Genomic DNA, 20,795 nt, shown 5'->3' with positions numbered 1-20,795 from the left:
TATTCATCAATTGTTCCAACGATTTAGTTTAGAAAATAATAACTTTGCTAGAAAAACTCAAGAACATCGCATAACCTAGAGACAATACTATGGCAAAACTAATATCTAACAAGATTATATTTTACTAGAGCGATTATAAAATTCTATTCTAACAATAAGAAGATTCAAGAATAGACTTATGAAAGAGTTAGAAATTAAACATCAATCTAATAAAACAATTATAAAAAGAGAACAATTGATTTCAATTATTAAAACATGAAAAACATGCTTGGATTGAATAGTGGAATGCATATGTTCATGTGTGAATTTGTTCATTTTTTGTAGTTAACCTTATGACACTTCTAGCTATATTAGTTTTAAATGCGCAATTTTTGTGGGAAAAAGTATAAATCGCAAATTAGAATGAGTGAAAAATTATAACACTAAATAAAATAAAATAAAAACCTCATTACATGCGCGAAACGCGTATGATGAGGCTAGTATTAGTTTAACAATTAATCCCAAAACATATCTATCCTCAAACATATTAATGTGTGTAAAGGCATATTTGTTAAGAGCGAGAACACTTAGTTAGGATTTGGGAATGAGCAAAAATTGAACTAAAAATAAATAAATCATAGGTCATAATAAAGCTTGAACTTGGAGCTCGAACAATCTTGAACAATTTTAAGGTTTTTTTTTTTTTTTTTTTGAAACTTAATGGCAATAAAGCCTAAAACGTTCATGTGTCTAATACAACTTAACTGACATCTCTTCATATTTTCACCAAAAGTATAAAGGATTTAAATCTCCCTTTAAAACCGTCACAAAAAAAGTCAATATGGTAGGCAGCAATCACCTTTTTTTTTTCTTTTTTTTTTTAAGTCATAATTTTCTATTCATCTTCATTTGAAGTTTATGCCCACTAATAATAGGCATTTATGAACGGTTGATACATCTAGGAGTGTCACTAGGCTAGCACCAAAAAAATGAATACATTCACACACAAACATATGATTTCAATGTTTTTTTGTGTTCATTTTTTGTGGCTAACCTCATGACACTTTTGCTATATCAACCGTTCGAAAATGTTAATTTTGTGTTTATAACATAAACATATGATGTAATTGTTGCATTACCGCCAAACATTTCAATATGGGAATGGGACCAACAATTAGTTAACCTTATGTTCATGTGTGAGTTAATTAATATTATGCTTGATCGCTTATTAGGAATGTACACATCCAAAGCAATAATCTTTGATATATATATATATATATATATATATATATATATATATATATATATATAAAAGAAAAGAAAAAGCAATAATCTTTGTGGAATACATAAACATATTTGCCAAACCGCTTTGGCTCTGTAAATGACTTTTTATTCATTGAGCAAAACTTAAACAATTGCATCATTTGTAAAAGGTCATTACATAGGTGGGTACAAAGCATTTCATACACTCAAGAACTAATAAAAAATACCATGAGCTAAGGTACCACCACTGGGCTTAAATAAAGTACCACTTCATCCAAACTTGTGATACATTTGCAATGTTTACAAACCACCTATTGCTGACCCAACCATTCACAACTTTCATCAAATACTTGCTACCCACCAAATGATACCCAAGTCAAAACCCTAAGACAACATCTTTGAGTTTTTTGAGAATCTAAAAGATATATTAACCCAACGCAAAATCCGCATTTTCCATTGATTGCCAAAAAAGGACACTCTTCCACCCAAATTGTAAATGGGGTATTGATGCCAAGATCTGGAAAAGGAAATAAATGAAATGCACCAAATCAAATTAATATGCACTTAAATACAAACACAATCTTTAATAAAAATAAATAAATAAACATAATTGCATTTGGTGGTAATGATTCCTCTTTTATATTTGACTTTAGAACCCCCAATGTAGAAGAGGAATGTGTACATCCAAAACAAATTAACTGAAAAATCGAAAATATAATCTAAATAGAGAGAGAGAGAGAAAAAAAAAAAAGAATAGAAAAAAGTAAATAAGAACCTGACCCTACAATCTCATGTTTACTCCCCCAAGTGTATTAGACTCCAATTAGGGGTGGCAAAATTTGACACGACCCGCGAACCCGACACGACACGACACGAAATTAGAAGGTTATAAGTTGAAGCTTAATGGGTTCGTTTCATATTCGGGTTGACACGACTAACCTATTTAATAAATGGGTTGGGTTAGTGTTGAACACATAGAACCCGTTTGACTCGTCTGGCCCGTTTAATTAAATGATATTTTACTAATATACCCTTCAAACTCTAGGTATATAAACTTATTAGTTGTTGTGATTTATTTTCTTTGACATATTGTGATTGATTATTTGTAATATTAGGATATGCTTTAATTTTGAATGATTATTTGTGATGCAGTTACTCGTTAGTTCTGAATTTTATATTAAAAATATTTATTTGTTTATTTTTTCATTAATTTTTATTTTTCATTTTGATAAAATGTGATAAACAGGTCGATACGATTGACCCGTTTAATAAATGGGTCATGTTAGGGTTGAGGAATCTTGACCCGTTTAATAAACATGTCGGGTTAGTGTTGACCTATGTAGTCGAATACTCATGACTTGATAAGACATGAACCCGACACGCGAACACGAATTGCCACCCCTAACTCCAATTGCACAATTGTTAACACAGTAAACTAAATACCATGACCATAAAAGGTGTTGTGAAATTTTAAAGTAGTCGCAAGTGCACGAACCGTACCGAAATATAGTTTAGCAAGACCAAGGTTGAACCCACAGGGACTTGAATGAGCGTAGGAAAATTAATTAAATCTTAACCAAATTAATCCTAATCAAGCTTAATACAAATTGGATGTTTTGAAATTAAATATGCTAAGAAAATAATTAAACTAAGCAAATATATAATATAAAGCAGTAAAGAGATGTAAACAATTTAGAGAAAAGAATTAGGGTTTTGGAATCTGTCTTGCTAATTCATATCATTAATTTTTTCCAACCACTACATGATAATCTAGAAGTCAATCTTGCTACCATGGAAAATATTATCTTTAAAAATTCTATTTAAATATCTAAAGTATGCTCTTCTTCACTTCTCAGGTATAAAATCAAATTATCAATTGTACCCGTAGCCAAACAAATCACAAGAGATATCAAATTTTAAAATCAAGAAATAATAAACTAAGCATTCAATTAATTAAGACAAATCCTAAATCATGAGAAAAATATGATTGAACTCATATCTAGAATTCCATCTTAGTCAATTGATATGAAGCAAGAACAGTTTAAATTATTAAAAAACAACTATTGTGAAAAAAATCAAATCACACAAATATTACTGATAATCCTTAACAAGGTTTCATCCTTTTTAATGCTTTAAGTAGTTCCAAAGTTCTCAATGTCCAAAAGTGGCTGCAATTTTAAATACAAGAATCCTTCATTAGTTCTCTTTATGAGTGGTATTTTGTATCATGTCTTGCTGATAGTATTTCTATTCACTCCTTCATAGAGTCAACTCATATGTAGATATTAACCCATTTTAAGTCTTTAGGCTACTTTGTGTTTCTTTTCACGATGTAGTCTCTTTTCAAAAATATTAATTTACCTATTAAAAAGAAAAAATTATTAAAGGCTTAGAGCAAACATAGTCTGTCTGGGTTTTGTATCAGTTTTGCTGGAAGTTTGTTTTTAATATGCTATCTTCATTTTTCATTTCTTTCTAGGTAAATAGGGTAGAGGGGGGGGGGGGGGGGAACTGGTAGGGTTTGAACCCCAATGCCTAGACATCACAAGAAGTGATGGAACCCCTGGAGAACCCCCCCTCGAACCCATATTCATGTGTGTGTTGTGGGCATTTAGGAGGGGGGGGGAGAGGATAGAAAGAGGAACACTCTTTCCAAATAACATTAGTGTGCTAAAGATTTCGTTAGTTGGCTGGTTTTGGAAGAAATTGGGAAACTAACAACTCGAGTTTGTAAAACTCGAGATTAAAACCAAACTCGAGTTTTTAGTACTCGATTATGGGGTTTTTCATTTACTGACGTGGACAAATTTTTCCATGTGTATACTTGAAAAATCGAGTTTCTAAAACTCGTGTTCGCCTAAAAATCGAGTTTTTAGTACTCGATAATGTAGACAAATTCGAGTTTCTAAAACTCGATATCTAATCATCGTTTTTAAACCACTCTTCAGAAACACGTTTTTCCCCACTTAAAACCTAAAATCTCAGTTACTCTCACTCCCACTCAGTTTCTCTCACTCGACTCTCTCTCTTTGATTCTCACTCTAACGGATACTCTCCTCATTGTGAACTGTCACACCAGTCCCTTCAAGATTCAGTCTTTCTCCGATTCGGTTTATTCCACAGTATTTGTACCAAGGTAAATCCTTTTCAAATTTTCCCTCTTGAATGCTAAGAAATTTTCCCTCATTCTATTCTCACACCGGTCCCCAAGCGTTTGCTTTGCTTTTGTTTTAGTTTGTTTTTTGCTTTTTCAAATTTTGATTGAGTTGGAGAGTGGAGACCCAGTACAAATTAGGAAAGAAAGGATTTTTAGTTCAGTGTTGTTTCAGTGTTGTTTTTCTGTGTTGTTTCAGTGTTGATTTTTAGTTGAGTTCGAGTTTCAGTGTTGTTTTTCTGATTTTTAAGGATTTTTAGCTGAGGTACAACAGAAATATAGAGAGAGGAAAAATAGCATTCTATTTTTATTCAACTACTTGCATTTGGCTTGTCATATCAAATTAATAGCTTTACTTATAGGTCTGAAATTCAGACTTGCTCAATTGAGGCAGAATAAATAATATGGCAATACTTCAGAAGTTTTTCTGGTGTTTGAAGAAATTGAATTATAAACTAAAATTCATAGCATATTGAGTAATATTTGTCTCAATACATGAGATCTATGATGAAAATTATTTGTCAAAATCTGTACACAATTCAACTGTTAGATTTGACAAAGTATGGCTCTAGTGAAACACATAATTCAACTGTTAGATTTGACAAAGTCAATATAGTCTACGCTGGATTCAACGGTTGGGGATAAATTGGTTATTGAGTCATACCAAAGAATCATCTTTTTGTCATCGTGAGTTGTTGTTAGTTTTGTAATACCAATGGGGAAATTATAAATCCAACTTTAGTGTTGTTGGATCATGTGGGCCTAAAATGGGATGGGATCATGGTTTTGGATTTAGGATGATGTTGAAAGAGGCCTTTGAGCCCATCCTACATCCTTGAAAAATACCCAATATTAGTTTAACTTGCTGAGATAATATAGCCACAATACAGAGAACTCGAAGTTAAGATTTTTAGAAGCTTTTTTCTATTCCTTGCTATACGTATAAGTACAAGTTGGCCCTTGACTAGAAACAAATTTCGGCCCTTGCTTAGCTTTCCTACACTAAGCCTTGCAATTAGGCACTCATGACCTAATAATTGAAATGGATGCTAAAGTGTTGATAAATTTGACACTCCTTACATAATTATTGAAATTGATGCTAAAGTAGCCGTACATTGGGTAAATTACTATGTTTTTTTCTCCCTAATATTTCAAATGTAAAAGTTCAGTTTCTAACTTTTTGTCTTATGTTAAAGTAGTCATATTTGTTATATAATTGATGAAAAATATTGAAGTAGCTAATGACTATAATAAAATTTTAATTTTATGCCACTTAGATTGTCATATTGCATAAACTTAGAAATTATTAATCTAATAATAACTCTATAGTCAATTTAAAAAAAAAAAAAAAAAATTCTTTGCCCTAAACCTAATAGTCAACAGACATCGCGCTCCAAAAATTGATTAATTCATCCACATCCCCATAGAATATATAAATCTCCTCGAGAGTTAGAAATTCCTACAAATTCAAAGGTCAAACTGCCAATGAACACCTGTTGCATTAGTGTTCAACAATGAATCTTTAGTGTACAAACTCAATACCACTCAGCTTAACTGAAATGAATAGGTAAACATAGGAACATCAAAGATCAAGGCTGTACTTCTTCTTGCTTTCCATTCTTTTAGCATCCTTTTTTAAATAATGCCAATAAGCTGCTCTTCAGAATAGATTTTCCTTGCATGTAGAATAACATTCTTTTGCCCCCACACTATTAATGATCTCACAGTTGAGTATTTGAATGTTTGCAGTATGGAGCCTCGGATTGATGACGAGCCACAGATCTTGCACCCTGGTCCGCTTGATGAGTCATTGTTGACACGACAACGATATCATCGATCAGAGGACATTTGGAATGGCGAGGTGAAATATCTAGTTCTAGCAACCGCTTTAATTTTTACGTTGTCTTTGTTTTTTAGTTAGCAAGTTCTTTCAAAGTTGTATTTGTAGTTGTAACAACCGCTATAATTTTTATGGATTTTGCAGGACCCGGGCCCACTTACATGTCGTGGTCGCACTAAGGAGATGGCAAGCATTCAGATGGGAGATAATCGAGTGATTGACATTATCAAGTTGCTAAGGCTGGAAGGATTGTTTAGGGCCCCTTCTAGAGAGATAGATCATTGCCTAATATCGGCCCTAGTTAAGCGATGGCGGCCAGAGACGCATACATTCCATCTTCCACATGGTGAGATGTCAATCACCCTACAAGATGTGGAGGTCATTTTCGGACTTCCTATAGACGGTGAAGTCTTGGTTGGGCCGACTGCTGTGGTGGATGGGGATTGGCGAGATCTGTGCATGGAGTTGCTTGGTTTTATTCCGGCGAATGACAACAAAACTTTGGCGGGGCAAAGAATTCTCATCAGCCGCCTTGTTGATGCCATTGCAGCGCCACTGCCTCATGACGCAACGGAGATGCAGATACACCAGTATGCCCGGTGTTATATTTTAGCGCTGCTAGGGGATAAGCTTTTCATCGACAAGTCGGGAGATAGGGTGCATTTGATGTTCTTGGCGTTCATGCGTGACCTTCGTGATCCACCACAGTATAGTTGGGGTAGTGGTTGCTTGGCCTGGTTGCACAGAGAGTTGTGTCGGGCAAGCGAGAAAGGGGCATCGCAGATTGGTGGGGCGTGCACATTGGTCCAGTATTGGGCATGGGCAAGGTTGCCATTCTTGTGCCCGAGGATAGAGCCCCCACCTGGATGTGATTATGGCCCATGGCCCAATGCTCCACTTGCATTTAAGTAAGTATTTTTCTGATATTGTGTGTGTTCTGCAATGTACTCTTCTTAGTAACTATAACATGGGTATTATCTTATCTTATGTTATTCGCTCGTAACTATAGGTGGGTGCGGGTGCCAAGCTCGAAGAGTAGGCCATCCGGCATGGCCTTCATTCACTATCGCGAGCAATTAGTTAGAATGCAGCCGGACCAAGTATGGGAAACAAAAATTCTGTTTGGTTATGTTAATTTTCCTTAAGAATATGATTGCTTCATCCTTTAACACATCTTTTGTTTTAATTTTTGTTTTTCCCTTTATCGATGTATTCTCCCTTGTTTCACATTCCTTGATGTTATGATAATTGTTTTTTGTTTCTATTGTAGATTGTGTGGCAGCCATACGAGGCAGACTTCGGCCACCTTCCTGACTTTTGCGTTGCAGGGAGGGATACGTGGACGACAAGGATGCCACTTGTATGTTTTTGCATAGTAGAGATGCACCACCCAAATCGTGTCCTTCGTCAATTTGGGTTGGCGCAAGAGCGGCCCGACCATGTTGTGTATGATGAAAGACTGCATAGAATAGACTTGCGGGGGAAGGTGGAAAAGAATTGGAGGGAGGAGCATGGACCGTATATCCTTACATGGGATATGAGACAACAACGACTTTGCCATGCACCTCCTCAGACTGGTGAGATGCCTCGCAATCATGACTATTACCGCTGGTACCGTCCGGTCACTCGAAAGTATGTCGACCGCAACAGCGCAAAATTAGATATATCGGTAATGTGTTCTAATTAGATATATCTTACTTGAGTATTTGGGTAGATTACTAAGTACTATATTATCCATTCTACAATTGATACGTAAATGCCTCATCTGATTGTACTGGTTCTTTCTCGGTTTCAGATTGAAAGTCATTTTGCGCTGTTGGAGATGCTTCCTGTAGGCAGCCGAGCACACAACCATGTCCGACGCGTCCTAAATGATCTGGCTGGGCTTGGTGGTGGTCCTGCAGCGAATGGGGAGGCAAACAACAGGCATGAGACTGAATCAGCAGCTACTGCAACCCCAAGCACAAGCGCAGCACCCGTAAGTACACCGACCCGTGCTACTGCATCTAGGGGCCGTGGTGGGCCTGCTACAGCAAGCCCAAGCACAACTACAGCTAGGGGCCGTGGTCGGCCTGCTACAGCAAGCCGAAGCACAAGTGCAGCTAGGGGCCGTGGTCGGTGTGCAACAACCGCTCGGATTGTAAGTAGTCCTGAAATACCTGCACCCATCCCGCACGCATCTCTCCAGCCCGAGGTCCCTCCACCCATGGTAGATGCAGCTCCTCAGCCCGAGGTCCCTTCACCCACCCCACCTTCGCAGCCCAGTTTCGATCTCGGTATTCATTCTCAGTTGACCCCTCCTATGCACCCCGAGACACCCTCAAACCCATCCACCAGCTCCAGTGCACCCACTTTCCCCATTGACCCACCCCGTACTGAACCCATGACAATGAGCCCCACTCCTGGCCTATACATAGAGCATCATTACCCACCTACCTCATCCTCATCTGACCCTCTAGGACCTCCAGTTGACACTCTACAGCCAGATACTGATGTACCGGACGAGCATCCCCCTCATCAGCCTTCACCCTCACGAGGTAGACCACAACGTGCTAGAAGAGCTCCCACTTGTGGGACAGGTGGACACAAAATAGGACACAAAGGCAGCTCTATGGTACGATACCAGTAATTATGATGTATAGGCCTATTTTGCAATTCATTTTATCTTATCATTACACCAAATATTGATTGTATGAATCTAATGTCTTTGCAGCACGATGATGAGCCTAAGGATGATGCCCCGCAGCCTCCTCCCCCGCCCAAACATTACACGAGGGTTAAAAAACGCAAAATTGGTGAACCTTGAAAAAGAGGTTTGTTACAGAGGTATTGTCTAATCTGATCTTTTTTCCTGTAATGAATAAGTGAATTAATGGTCGTAAAGAAGACTTTTCCTACCGCAAATGCTTGGATAGCTTCATCAAGTGAATTAATCATGTGCTGTTGATGTTTGTATCCTTTTTTTTTACCTCAGTATTTTCGGCAACCAATTGAGATGTTCAACAATCAGCCAGGAGCTGCATGTTGTTAGTGAACCAATGTAAAAACTGTGAAAGAGTAATGATTTAGTGGTCATTCATGCCTGATTATTGGGTGGCTAGATAGATGTATATTTTATTTTCTTTTCTTGTGAAAATACAGTAATTGTATGGCACATTGAGTTCAACATAACTATCATTTTGTTACTGACAAGGATCACTCTCACTTCAACGAATACTTATTTATTAGGAAAAGATTGCCATGGTTCACACTAATTCATTTCTGTATGTTAAGAATGCGAGTCAATTTACACACCATCAATTTCTTCTAGCTACCAATTAGTAAGCCGCTACTGGTACCGCCAATCGTCCTCCCGATATTGCATTGCTTCGGCAAGTTGTAAGAAGGAGGGTCTTAGAAATTTTTTCTCCATAAATCTGACCAACAATGAATTTTTTGTCCTTGCGACTTTTCTCAATCTACTTGAAATTTTTTTTAGGTTAAAATCTCTATAGCTTCATCTATTCATGGTGGTTTTCAATCTCCTACGAGGTGACATTACACGTCGCTTGTGTTCGGCAGCAGAATTGAAGTTTTACTTCAATAGTTTCTTTGAAAGATGCGGGAGTACCAATTACTTGAAACCTAATAAGAACTGTAATTTAACCTCATGGGTAGAAGGCATGAGCCGGGATGGGCTTGTAGTGTTGGCTCAAATCAGAAGGTTAACTTAAATGATTCAAAGGTCATCCCCGCAAGAACACTCAACTGTCAGGCTTGTTGTGAGGGTTTCTTCTGCCCTCATGGTATTACCTGCATGATACGTAAGTATTTGAGAATCCTGTATCTGCTTTCTTTCTATAAAAACCTGGACGAACTTCTAATTGAGAACACTTAAATTGTCAATTGGCTTGTAGACATCAATTGCCATAATAAATTTGTGATACCAAGTTATTAAACTAGGAGGCCACATATTAATGTAACAGTTGGGATACCAAGTTAATAAGGTCAACCATTTCCCTCCTTGAAGTGTAAAATGTTCTTGATCTCTCCTAGGAATCAAGTAGTACTCATATATGTATACTTTTTTTTCCTAAATTAAAAGATGCCTCTGATGTTTGTTCTGATTGTTGGCATTTGATATCATGGTCTTGAAGCTTGCCCATTAGGTTCCTATTGTCCCCTTGCAACTCTCAACAAAACTACTGGTGTATGTCAACCGTAAGTTCCACTTCCAGTCCTAAACATCACTTCATTTATGGCATGGTTTATGTGCATACAGAAAATATGAAGATGTTATATGTTTCTGAGATATCTATACCAATTACCTCTAGGGAATCCAAACCATACTTGTGGAGGAGCAAATATTTGGGCTGTTGTTGGTAGTAGCGGTGAGTTATTCTGTTCAATTTGGATCATATTGTCCAAGTACCACCAGCGGAACGGACTTGCACTAGTGGGTATAAAAAATTTTCTCATTATTGGTCACTTAGCAACCTTCTCTAATGTTTTGCTTGTCGCAACCTTGTACTTTATTTGAATAGTGTTTTAACTTGATATGTAAGAGTGAAAGAGTGCTTTCATTGTTGTGGACATAGAAGCCTTCGTATCTTAATGCATGTATTTATTTTATTTGGAGCTATTAGAGCATGATCTACTTTTGGGGGAATGTGAGCTGAAGCAAATAGAACTTCTATCTTTCTATAATTGTCTTTCTTGCCTCTGTGATTATTTCCTAATGCTGTCATTTTTTCCGTGGAACTGTAGACATTCTTTGCGGGATGGGTTCTACATCTGAGAGAAGTAAGTTTTTTTCCTTTCCCCCACCCCCTCCCCCTTTCAACTAAATTTCTGAAAAAGTTTCACATAATATGTAGCAATGTCTACATGCCTTTGTGTAATATATTGTTTTGTATACAATTAATTTTCAAAATTTATATGTTTGCTAGTTTCAATGTTCCTATGCCTGTATATTTTTGGAGTTCAATTTCACTGTTCTTCTGGGTATGAAGTGCATTTAACTATTTACCAACCACCTTGCAGGCTGCTCTAAGTTGATTTCTTGTAATCCAAACACTGCAAACCAAAATATTCAAGCATATGGAATAATGTTGTTAGTAAGTTGCTCCCTTTACTTCTGAACCATAAACTTGATAAATGATCTTGCCTGGCTCCATCTCTCAGCATCTTCAATTATTCTTGAAGCAAACTATGCAAGTCTTAATGCTAATATCCCGAAACTCGAGAAAATTCTCGGTTTCAATTTGCATTTTATTGACTTTCTATAGAATCGGCAGATTTTGATTCTGTGTTACATAATAAGAAGTGTGCTCCTGCCTCCCCCCATTAACCCATGGTTAACATCAGGCCAAAAATAAAAGAAAATTTGTTAGTAGTGACTGATGTAATTCAATTGCTTTTGCAGGCTGCTTTAAGTACTCTGCTACTCATCCTTTACAAGCTGTTCGACCAAGTTCTAACCGCTAGGGAAAGGAGACTAGCCAAATCCGGAGAAGCGACGGCCAGAAGTGCAAGGGAGACAACAAAAGCACGTCAGAGGTGGAGATCAGCAAAAGATGCTGCAAAGAAAATCAGAGGTGAACGATTCAATCCACTCATATAAGAAAATCATTGGTTTTGTGCCACAACATGATATTGTACATGGAAACTTGACAGTGGAAGAGAATCTCTGGTTCAGTGCAAAGTGCAGGTACACCCCATTTCCTCCTTGCAGATTCCTACTGCTTATCTTGTATGCTCCATATATTGTGGCCATCATCTTCACTTGACTGATGACAATTGCATGTGTAACAATTGCATGTGTCAATTTAGGTACTACATTTTTGAGTTTTCATGCAGAGTTGAGACAAAGTTTCCCATTACAAATTGTAATATTGTTTGAATAGTGAAATGAGGGAAAATAAGGTTGTAAGTGCTATCTAAAGATGTGCTTATCTCCTTTGCCATACTCCTTTTTTTCTTCTTTATTATTTTAATATGATACTTCTGAAATGCTACATGGGAACTTACTATATTAAACATTAAATCAGCATTATCGCCATGGACATTGTGCTTATTTGAACACTCTCTTTTCAGATTAGCTGGGAAATTTGTTCTGCAATTCACTTTAATGCATATTCTGCGAGGTTTAAGCTTCTAGGATCATGTGTCGCCTATGGTCTTATGTTGTTTCAATCCTTGTATAATTTTTTCTTTTGAAAACTGTATTTGTTATCAGTCCCTTTCGCAGTCTAGGGCCCTCTTGGCATAACAAATAAATCAGTTTTGGAAATTCTCTCCCTTTGTTTGAGGTTCTGAACCTTTTTTTCTCTCTTTCTTTTTACTAATCACTTCTTATAAGAATTATAAATTAGTACTTCTATGTGACCGAAGTGAAAATGGTTCTGGAAATATATAAATAATGTGAGCTTTAATCTGAAATATTTTTGAGTTTGTAGCATTGCATGATAAGGGAACTAAGGGCCTGTTACATAAGTGTTGAGCTATTGGGAACACATGGGCAGGTTGAGCATATTCTGGTTCCAATCCAGCTAACGGATTGGCTTTGTTTGATCAGGGGATTCAAATTTGGCTGGGGCTATAATTTATGATATTAGAAAAGTGAAATGGGCTTAACCTTTCAATGCCACTTATAGTGAAAAGTGAAAAGTGAAATGGGCTGAATACAGGTTCTGGAAGTTAGGGTCAGCTTATGCTCCTGGGAATGAGCGTAAACTGCTTAGCCTGTTAGGGGTGAATGCTCCCGGCTTGCCCAATAACAAGTTCTGGCAGGTGGGGTTAGTTGCCGGTAGGTTTTACTGGCTAGAGGTGAGTCCAAAGGGCTCTTCTTTAGTAAGGTACCCTATGTTATTTTAAAAAAATGAAAAAAAAAAAGAAAGAAAGTTAGGATTGCCGGTAAAATATGGAATTGAACAGCTTGCACAGGGTGGTACTGCTGTAGGCACTGGATTGAACACAAAGAAAGGGTATGTTATTGCTTTGAGGTTGAAGCAATTTACTTATTTTGGTATTTTGTGACGTGTATTGCTATAAATACAAGTATCTTTACTTGTTCTCATTCCCCTGGCTTGATTGTCTTTGTTTTATCAATTTTCTCTGCCCTTTCTGTAGATGATTTTCCCTCCTCCTATCTGCCATTGTAACACCTTTTTCCTTATTGTTTCAGAAAATGATTCTGATAAAACTGTAAATCATGTCATGGATTTGGCAATAATGAACATGAATTCTATATTCTTTCCTCTAAATATTATTCAGAAAGAACGCTTTTCCACTTCTGTTGTTCTGTTCATGTTTACTATGACAATAGTTTTCTTCTATAATTTAGGTTTGATGTCAAGATAGCTGCAGCAGTAGCTGAGGAAACAAACTTACCATTTGTTACTGCAGAAAACAAGTTTGAAGCTTTGGTTAGGTTCTAATCCTGTAACTCCGCTTTTGTCTGTTCATTTTCTATCCCTTTTCTGTTGTGGGGATGTTTTACTGTATGAGCAATTCATTGCTTTTCATCTTGTCTTACTTGAGACCGAGTGGGGCTGTATGCTCATATGTTTCATTTTTGGCAGGCTGCACATGATGCTTTTGTTGAAACCAGTGGAGCCCTTAACACAATTGCTGCTTCTCTGATGAAGATTGCAAATGACATACGTTTATTAGGAAGGTTTGTATGCGTAGTGTGACTTGCATTTTTTATTTACGGTTCTCTTTAAGGTTTTCACTGTGTTTCTCTTGTACAGTGGTCCACGTTGTGCCTGTAAAGCTCCCATCTTATTCCACAATTCTTTTAATTTATTTCCTTTTTAACTAAAAACCCAAATTTCATTACTTAACTGAACCTATTTTGTTTCAGGGAAAGGTCAATCCTACTCAGTGTGAAGCTCTCACCATGGTCTGTGCTCAGGTAAGTTTAGTGTCTTGAATTTTGGTTAAATTGGGGACTTATTTGCAAGTAGTAATTAGTAAGATGCATAGAAATTAGAATTTTTAAGCCCTCGTAGATAATTCATCCTTGCAGTGTAATGAGTTATATTTGTATTGATTCAAAAACTTGTAATGAGTTATATTTGTATTGATTCATCTATTGTTCTCATCACAGGCTGCAGGGAATGAAGCGTTTCAGGCAGGACGGCATGCAGAAGCAGTTGAACATTATACTCCTGCTTTGTCATGCAATGTGGCGCCACGTCCTTTTGCAGCTGTTTGTTTTTGCAATCGTGCTGCTGCATACAAAGCCTCGAGCCAGATTACTGATGCTATTGCAGATTGTAGCCTGGCTATTGCTCTTGATGGAAATTATCTTAAGGTTTTCCTCTAAACTGATATGATCTACCTCATTCTTAGATATAAACTTGTTGAAGAAGAAGTTGTTGGGGGCATTTGACATCTGGTGGAGACTAAACTCGGTCCATAGTAATGGACTTTTTGTTTTAAATACACAATTCTGTAATCTTAGATGGAACCATCAACATATTTACCATGAAGGAAAAATATCTGGGTCTTTTATGGAATGCCCAAAGTTTTGAGGAAAAGCAAATGGACATTTAATGCAATTTAAACGTTGAAATCACTTAATTCTGGATGAGTTTAGGTCTATATTTCTTGGTTTTAATAGGACTCCTTAGTAGGCAGAGCTAAAATTGATCTTTTATTGCCTTTTTGAAGATCCAATTGGACATGTGGAGTGGGCCAATATGTATATCATGCACACACTAGCACTTATACCATCATCATTTGCATACCTGAAACTGCATGTGGATTCCAAAACAGAAATAGATTAAACCCCATAACAGAAATTGAAACAAATGGGGGATTCCCAGGAGGGGGAAACCCCATCTAAGGGGCATTTCTGTCAGTTTTGGAGCATATTGGTTTCCTGACCTTCAATTAATAGCCCTAAATCAATTAAAAGACACTTGATTATAATATATTAGGAATATATGATTTAAGTTCTATATGTATAATAATTACGTGTATATATATATATATATATATATATATATAAAATTTTACGCTTCGCTTTAATCGGGTAGCACCTTTTTGTTGCCTCAAGCCTCTCGGCTAGGTGCTTAAGTGGATTGGTTTAAGTTTATTCAGTAAAAGCTCATAAGTTGACATTAGGGCTGTCAATAGGTTGGAGCTGTTTTGGATCTAATAGGATTCAAGTTCGAATTTGAATTTGACATAATGGCTGAAAATTCAGATTTGGCATCAATGTTCCTATCCCAGTTCCTTTGCCGTTCTTCTCATTTACTGGCTGTAAGGCATCTTTTGCAGGCGATCTCAATTTCTATGGTAAAATATCTTCCTTCCTTTGATCTGTAACTACATTTTTTTTTTCTTTCACTGTAGTGGTTACTTGTATTTAATTGATTTTTTTATTATTTAATTTTCGAGCAAAGTGGTGTTAATTTTTTCACCCAAATCAAAACGAGTCACTCGGCAATGGAAGGATTTGCCAAGCGGCACTTGGAGCTAATCTGGCAATGCCAACTTCTAAAGTGTAATAATTTATGTTAATACTTAAGAGTTTCTATTCCAGAACTTATTGTGAACTGTCCAATAAATTAATAACAAGATGCTCTTTCTTCTAAAGCTTGTGCTCAGTGGTGAAATCATATAACTTTTTGAAGGGAGACCATGGTTGTATATTGATGTTAAAATTTTTGAAGTTAATCACTTGTCTGAATAATAATAAATTTTTGACAATTTAAGGTCTATTGACAAGGCAATAAAATTCAAAAGCAAATTTTAACCATCATGTTTGATTAGCAAACTTGACAGAAATAACAACCCAAACCAAATTGATTTTTTTGTTCTCTTCCTCTTTTTTATTAAGAAATCACATTGCCTAATATTAGGATTTGTTCGTAATTGCAAGTTATCTCATATATTCGCTGCCAAACGACAAGAGAAATTTGACATATACAATTTCAAGTTCTTGGAACTCGAAAATTATCGATGCAACTACAACTCTAAAGTGGTGGTTTTTAAAAGTTTTGTTAAGATCCATTTGCACAATTGATTACCTACATGACCAGAGTGTCCCATTCCATCTGTTGCCTATAATGCGACTGCAAAATGATGAAAAAAAAAATTCCCAGTGAAAATCGAGTTTTAGAAACTCGAGTTCCACTGGGGAAATTTTTTTGAAACAGGGCATGCCTCTCTGCCTCTCTGCCTGAAACAGAGCATTCTGTTTTGGAAAAAAATTTGCCCAGTGGAACTCGAGTTTCTAAAACTCGATTTTTACTGGGCAAATTTTTTTCCCCAACAGCATGCTCTGTTTCAGGCAGAGAGGCAGAGAGGCATGCCCTGTTTCAAAAAGTTTGCCCAGTGGAACTCGAGTCTCTAAAACTCGAGTTCCTTTGGTTACAACCTCCCTTTATACTGGAGTTATAATGGAAAATAAAATCGGTCCATTTGGTATAATTTGGTCTAATTTGGTCTCATTAATCTATTTTGGTCTAATTTGGTCTTACTTGGTCTGATTTCGTCTGATTTGGTCTAATTTGGTCTGATTTGGTCTTATTTGGTCTAATTTGGTCTGATTTGGTCTTACTTGGTCTGATTTGGTCTTATTTGGTCTGATTTGGTCTGATTTGGATATTTTGGTCTAATTATTTGGGGGTCAGCTGTCCACCATTGCTACACTGATATTCATAGTGCTACATGTGCTGCTCAATAGCTCGGCACTGTTGAACCCTATCTAGTCATATCATTCACACTCACGTCAATACACAGATCTGCATCATTTTGCAATGCACTGTTTTCAAGGATGCAGAAGACCCCTGAAAAGTTTATGATGCATTTAACACAACTCGGTATTGTCTTGTCAAGTTAATGTCAGATGAAACACAAGCATGCTAAATACTCTTCACATGAATACTTGTTCATTTGAATAGTCATGGCGGTACTGCTGCAACTACGCCCGAATAAGAGAATCTCCTTGTGACATTGGGAACATTTGAACAAAAAATTCGTGTAGTGGTTTTCCGGCTGTATTGACATGACAAGCACGAATATATTAAATTTTATTATTGAATACACGATTGGAATGAGGTTAAAAATGTACCACAATACATTTCTAATTCCAACACAACTAACTTTTTAAGATTAGTAAGCTAATAGTCCCAACTCCACAACATAAACTCGAACACGTAGAAACAAGATTCAATCTACTTCAACAAAAGAATCATCACAAGTTCCGGCAGATCAACAACTACAAACATACACGGACCACTATGGAGGGAAATGGGTTGGAAAGAAGAGAGATTTCGTTAATATGCCAATATACACGTACGAGAGTCTTTGAAGAGTTGGGCACATGATTGTCGGCATACCTTCTAAACTAAGTACTGATACCAGGGCAATTGAGTTGAGCGTAGCAGATCCTACATGGTAAACACTATACGAGAAGTGGTGTGAGTTGGAGGTGTATTGTCGATGGCACGGGTTACGAGTTCCTAAGGCACGCTCAGCCGAGTTACCTAGAGATGAACTGCCAACATACTTGCTCGCCTTGAACAAGAGAACAATCAAATGCAAAGGCGGCTAGACCGTTTTCATGCGGTCCAAAAAGCTAGGAAGCATCTAAAGGGGAAGGCGCAAGAGCGAGCCATGAAGTCTATTAATGAAATTCTTGCGTTAGATGATGAAAGTGACATTTCGGACTTCTCGGATTCAAGCAATGATGACTTCCAAAAATTTCTACCTACGAACATTCAACGTTGTTGTTGATGTCTACACGTTTTGTGAACCTACTTGTATTAGTGTTGTTGTTGTTGTTGTTGTTGATGTCTACTTGCTCATTTTTTCCCTGTTGTTCGTTGTTGGTATGTTATGGAAAGGTGTACTTGTATTAGTGTTTGCAAGAATTATAAGTGCTTGGTGAAAATTATGGTCTAAACCGCACAACCGTGATGCATCAACACACAAGACGGCCGGCAAAACTTATATTAGATCGGCAACATTCATAGGCATTTTGCACATCCGAGAGAGAGAGGAGAGTTAAAAGAGTAAGGTTAGGGATCACAAAACATAAACTTACAACAATTAACAATTTGATGTGTGTAGTTTTCGGTGTTCTCCTTTTGATCATGTCACAAACTCTGCTGGAGTTCCGGACACCACACGATGGCCTAATTCTAGCTTTCGATATCATCACCCACACTCTTGCGTCCAATGCATGCATGTACTTTAATACTTATGAAATTACCCATTGCCAATATCACCTTCTCTGCTGAGATGCCAATTCTCTTGTTGGTGACAAGATCAAGGCACGAACCACTGTTCAATTTTAGACATTTAAAAAATAATAATAAACCAATATGATCATAAACCAGTATGTAACGAGAAAAATGAAACCAAAACATAGAAGCATCCCAATAGCTCCTAGCTATAGAGGTAAGTCATCATGAAACACATGATAATGCTTAGAATGGTCCATTAAGTGATATTTTGTTTACCTCAAGAAGTCACATGTCCTGATCATTAATCGATTAAAATAGTGAAGATTGTAAATCCTTTCAATGGTCTAATCTAAACTTAATGACAATGCAAATATGGACATTGTTTTTTTCTTATTTCTGTGGGGGTAGCCTGGTTGCTACAGGGACTGAGGGAAGTGTGCAATTTACACGCAAGCTTCTTTGCATTACAGATCTCTTGTATTGAAATTATTTTCCTGAATTCAATCATAGAGACTCTTTCTCTCTCTTGGCTAAAGTAGAGGATGTCTTGATTGACTGAATCAGACCAAATCAGACCAAATAAGACCAAATCAGACCAAATCAGACCAAGTAAGACCAAATTAGACCAAATAAGACCAAATAAGACCAAATCAGACCAAGTAAGACCAAATTAGACCAAAATAGATTAATCAGACCAAATTAGACCAAATCAGACCAAATTAGACCAAATGGACCGATTTTATTTTCCATTATTACTCCAGTAATAATGGAGGTCGTAACCAAAGGAACTCGAGTTTTAGAGACTCGAGTTCCACTGGGCAAATTTTTTAAAACAGGGCATGCCTCTGCACTCTGCACTGAAACGAGCATCTTTGTTGGGGAAAAAAATTTGCCCCGTAAAAATCGAGTTTTAGAAACTCGAGTTCCACTGGGCAAATTTTTTTCCCCAACGGCATGCTGTTTCGGGGAGAGGCGAGAGAGCCATGCCTGTTTCACAAAATTTTGCCCAGTGGAACTCGAGTTTCTAAAACTCGATTTTCACTGGGCAAATATTTTTCCCAAGGAACTCGAGTGTCTAAAACTCGATTTTTACTGGGCAAATTTTTTTTTTCCCAGCAGAAAATGCTCTGTTTCAGGCATTGTTTTACAATGTAAATGCACTCAAATCACAACAAAAGTCATTCTCAATATATCACCATTCTAAACATGTCCAACCACGCTTAATTTGCAATTCTAACCATACTACTCAAATCACAATCTTCATAGAGGTACATTGGATAGAGAATTACAAGTACATTCAACAACAATCAAAAAGTTCACATAGAGCCAATACAACGTCGTCCATGGAAGGATGCCTGAAAAACGTAGAGTATTTACGTTAGGAGACAATTGATTTTAAACATCGAATGAACAACAATTATTTAACCGATGCATAAATTTTTGCCAACCTACCTAGTGTGGAACATGGCCGCTTGTGGAAGCACCGCGGGACTGCGGACATTTTCTGCGGTTATGCCCGGAAGCATGACACAGTCCACATGTCTGCTTCGGTTGACTCTCTATCAAATCTGCGTCCTCCCTCCGCCATCCCGGTTCTTGATCCTTATTCCTCACTCCATCCATCTCATTTCTTATTCGTGACTTCACCGGTCGACCTTTGGCCCGCAACAATGCCGGATTAGGCAACCACTTTGGCCCCATGGGATCCCTCCATAATGACTGTGACTTAGGAACCACAAATCCATGCTCATAAGTGCTAAGGGCATGGTTCAAACCATAACATGGGTGAATATACGTGGTCGAATCAATATGTAAATAGTCACATACTCTAATTGCATGTGAACACGGGATCCCTATATTTTGCCATTTCCCACAACTGCATGTTTTTTCCCCTAACCGAACTTCGTAACTGTGGTTTCCCCCTCCTGCGCTAGACACGTTGAGTTGGGTAACTACTTGAAATATCAGCTCTTCATTGCTAAATGGCTTGAGATAGTGTTTCTCAGATTTACGCTTATTTCCATCCCACGTGGATAAGGCATATTCACTCCATTTCTTACCCTCTGACAACTCATAATGGTATTCTTTGCGCCGGTCGTGGAAATATTGAACAAGTTTGCTCCAAGTGAACTCAACCAACGCGGCAATAGGAAGGCCCCGTGCACCTTTCAGCACACCATTGAAACACTCTGATATATTGGTTGTCATTGCTCCAAAACGTCTCCCACCATCGTATGACTGGGTCCACATGTCCACCTCCTCTCTCATTAGGTATGTGTATGGAAGATAATCTTGATTCTTTTCCTTACCATCCCTCCCGTCACCTTCTTCTTCTTCCTAATGGCCTCGATTTCCACCTGCTTAATGGAGTCCA

At 37.3% G+C, this 20,795-nt stretch overlaps 1 protein-coding gene and 2 long non-coding RNA genes across 5 annotated transcripts; 2 read left to right on the top strand and 1 right to left on the bottom strand.

Annotated features, from left to right (window-relative positions):
• The first annotated feature begins 9,914 nt into the window (after positions 1–9,914).
• On the top strand, positions 9,915–10,597 carry LOC142634000 (uncharacterized). Its single transcript, XR_012844021.1, has 3 exons — positions 9,915–10,039; positions 10,373–10,436; positions 10,527–10,597. It is a non-coding gene; the product is annotated as an uncharacterized LOC142634000 (long non-coding RNA).
• A 646-nt stretch (positions 10,598–11,243) lies between these two features.
• On the top strand, positions 11,244–15,562 carry LOC142634418 (uncharacterized). Of its 3 annotated transcripts, none has more exons than XM_075808708.1 (8): positions 11,244–11,332; positions 11,641–11,812; positions 11,892–11,925; positions 13,561–13,642; positions 13,799–13,893; positions 14,083–14,133; positions 14,329–14,535; positions 15,351–15,516. In XM_075808708.1, exons 1-8 carry the CDS (start codon positions 11,324–11,326, stop codon positions 15,382–15,384), a joined length of 684 nt encoding a protein of 227 aa, XP_075664823.1. In that variant the 5' UTR covers positions 11,244–11,323; the 3' UTR covers positions 15,385–15,516. The 3 variants fall into 3 exon arrangements, with proteins under 3 accessions (XP_075664823.1, XP_075664822.1, XP_075664824.1); XM_075808707.1 differs by having other exon boundaries at positions 11,245–11,332; positions 15,433–15,562; XM_075808709.1 differs by having other exon boundaries at positions 11,246–11,332; positions 15,363–15,516.
• Positions 15,563–19,619: 4,057 nt separating this feature from the next.
• On the bottom strand, positions 19,620–20,007 carry LOC142634059 (uncharacterized). The gene is made up of 2 exons (XR_012844030.1): positions 19,874–20,007; positions 19,620–19,776 (listed from the first exon to the last, which is right to left on the bottom strand). It is a non-coding gene; the product is annotated as an uncharacterized LOC142634059 (long non-coding RNA).
• Between the last annotated feature and the right edge of the window lie 788 nt (positions 20,008–20,795).

This window comes from Castanea sativa, chromosome 5, assembly GCF_040712315.1.
Source record: "Castanea sativa cultivar Marrone di Chiusa Pesio chromosome 5, ASM4071231v1".
Taxonomy (NCBI): Eukaryota; Viridiplantae; Streptophyta; class Magnoliopsida; order Fagales; family Fagaceae; genus Castanea; species Castanea sativa.
Note: the sequence above shows the minus strand (reverse complement) of the source record. Positions and strands in the feature narration are given on the sequence as shown.

Bases quoted from the DNA above. Each gene is read 5' to 3' on its own strand.
- LOC142634418 (XM_075808707.1), top strand. The intron at 13,643-13,798 runs GTTAGGTTCTAA...CATTTTTGGCAG, and splicing joins AAAACAAGTTTGAAGCTTTG to GCTGCACATGATGCTTTTGT. The intron at 14,134-14,328 runs GTAAGTTTAGTG...TTCTCATCACAG, and splicing joins TCACCATGGTCTGTGCTCAG to GCTGCAGGGAATGAAGCGTT.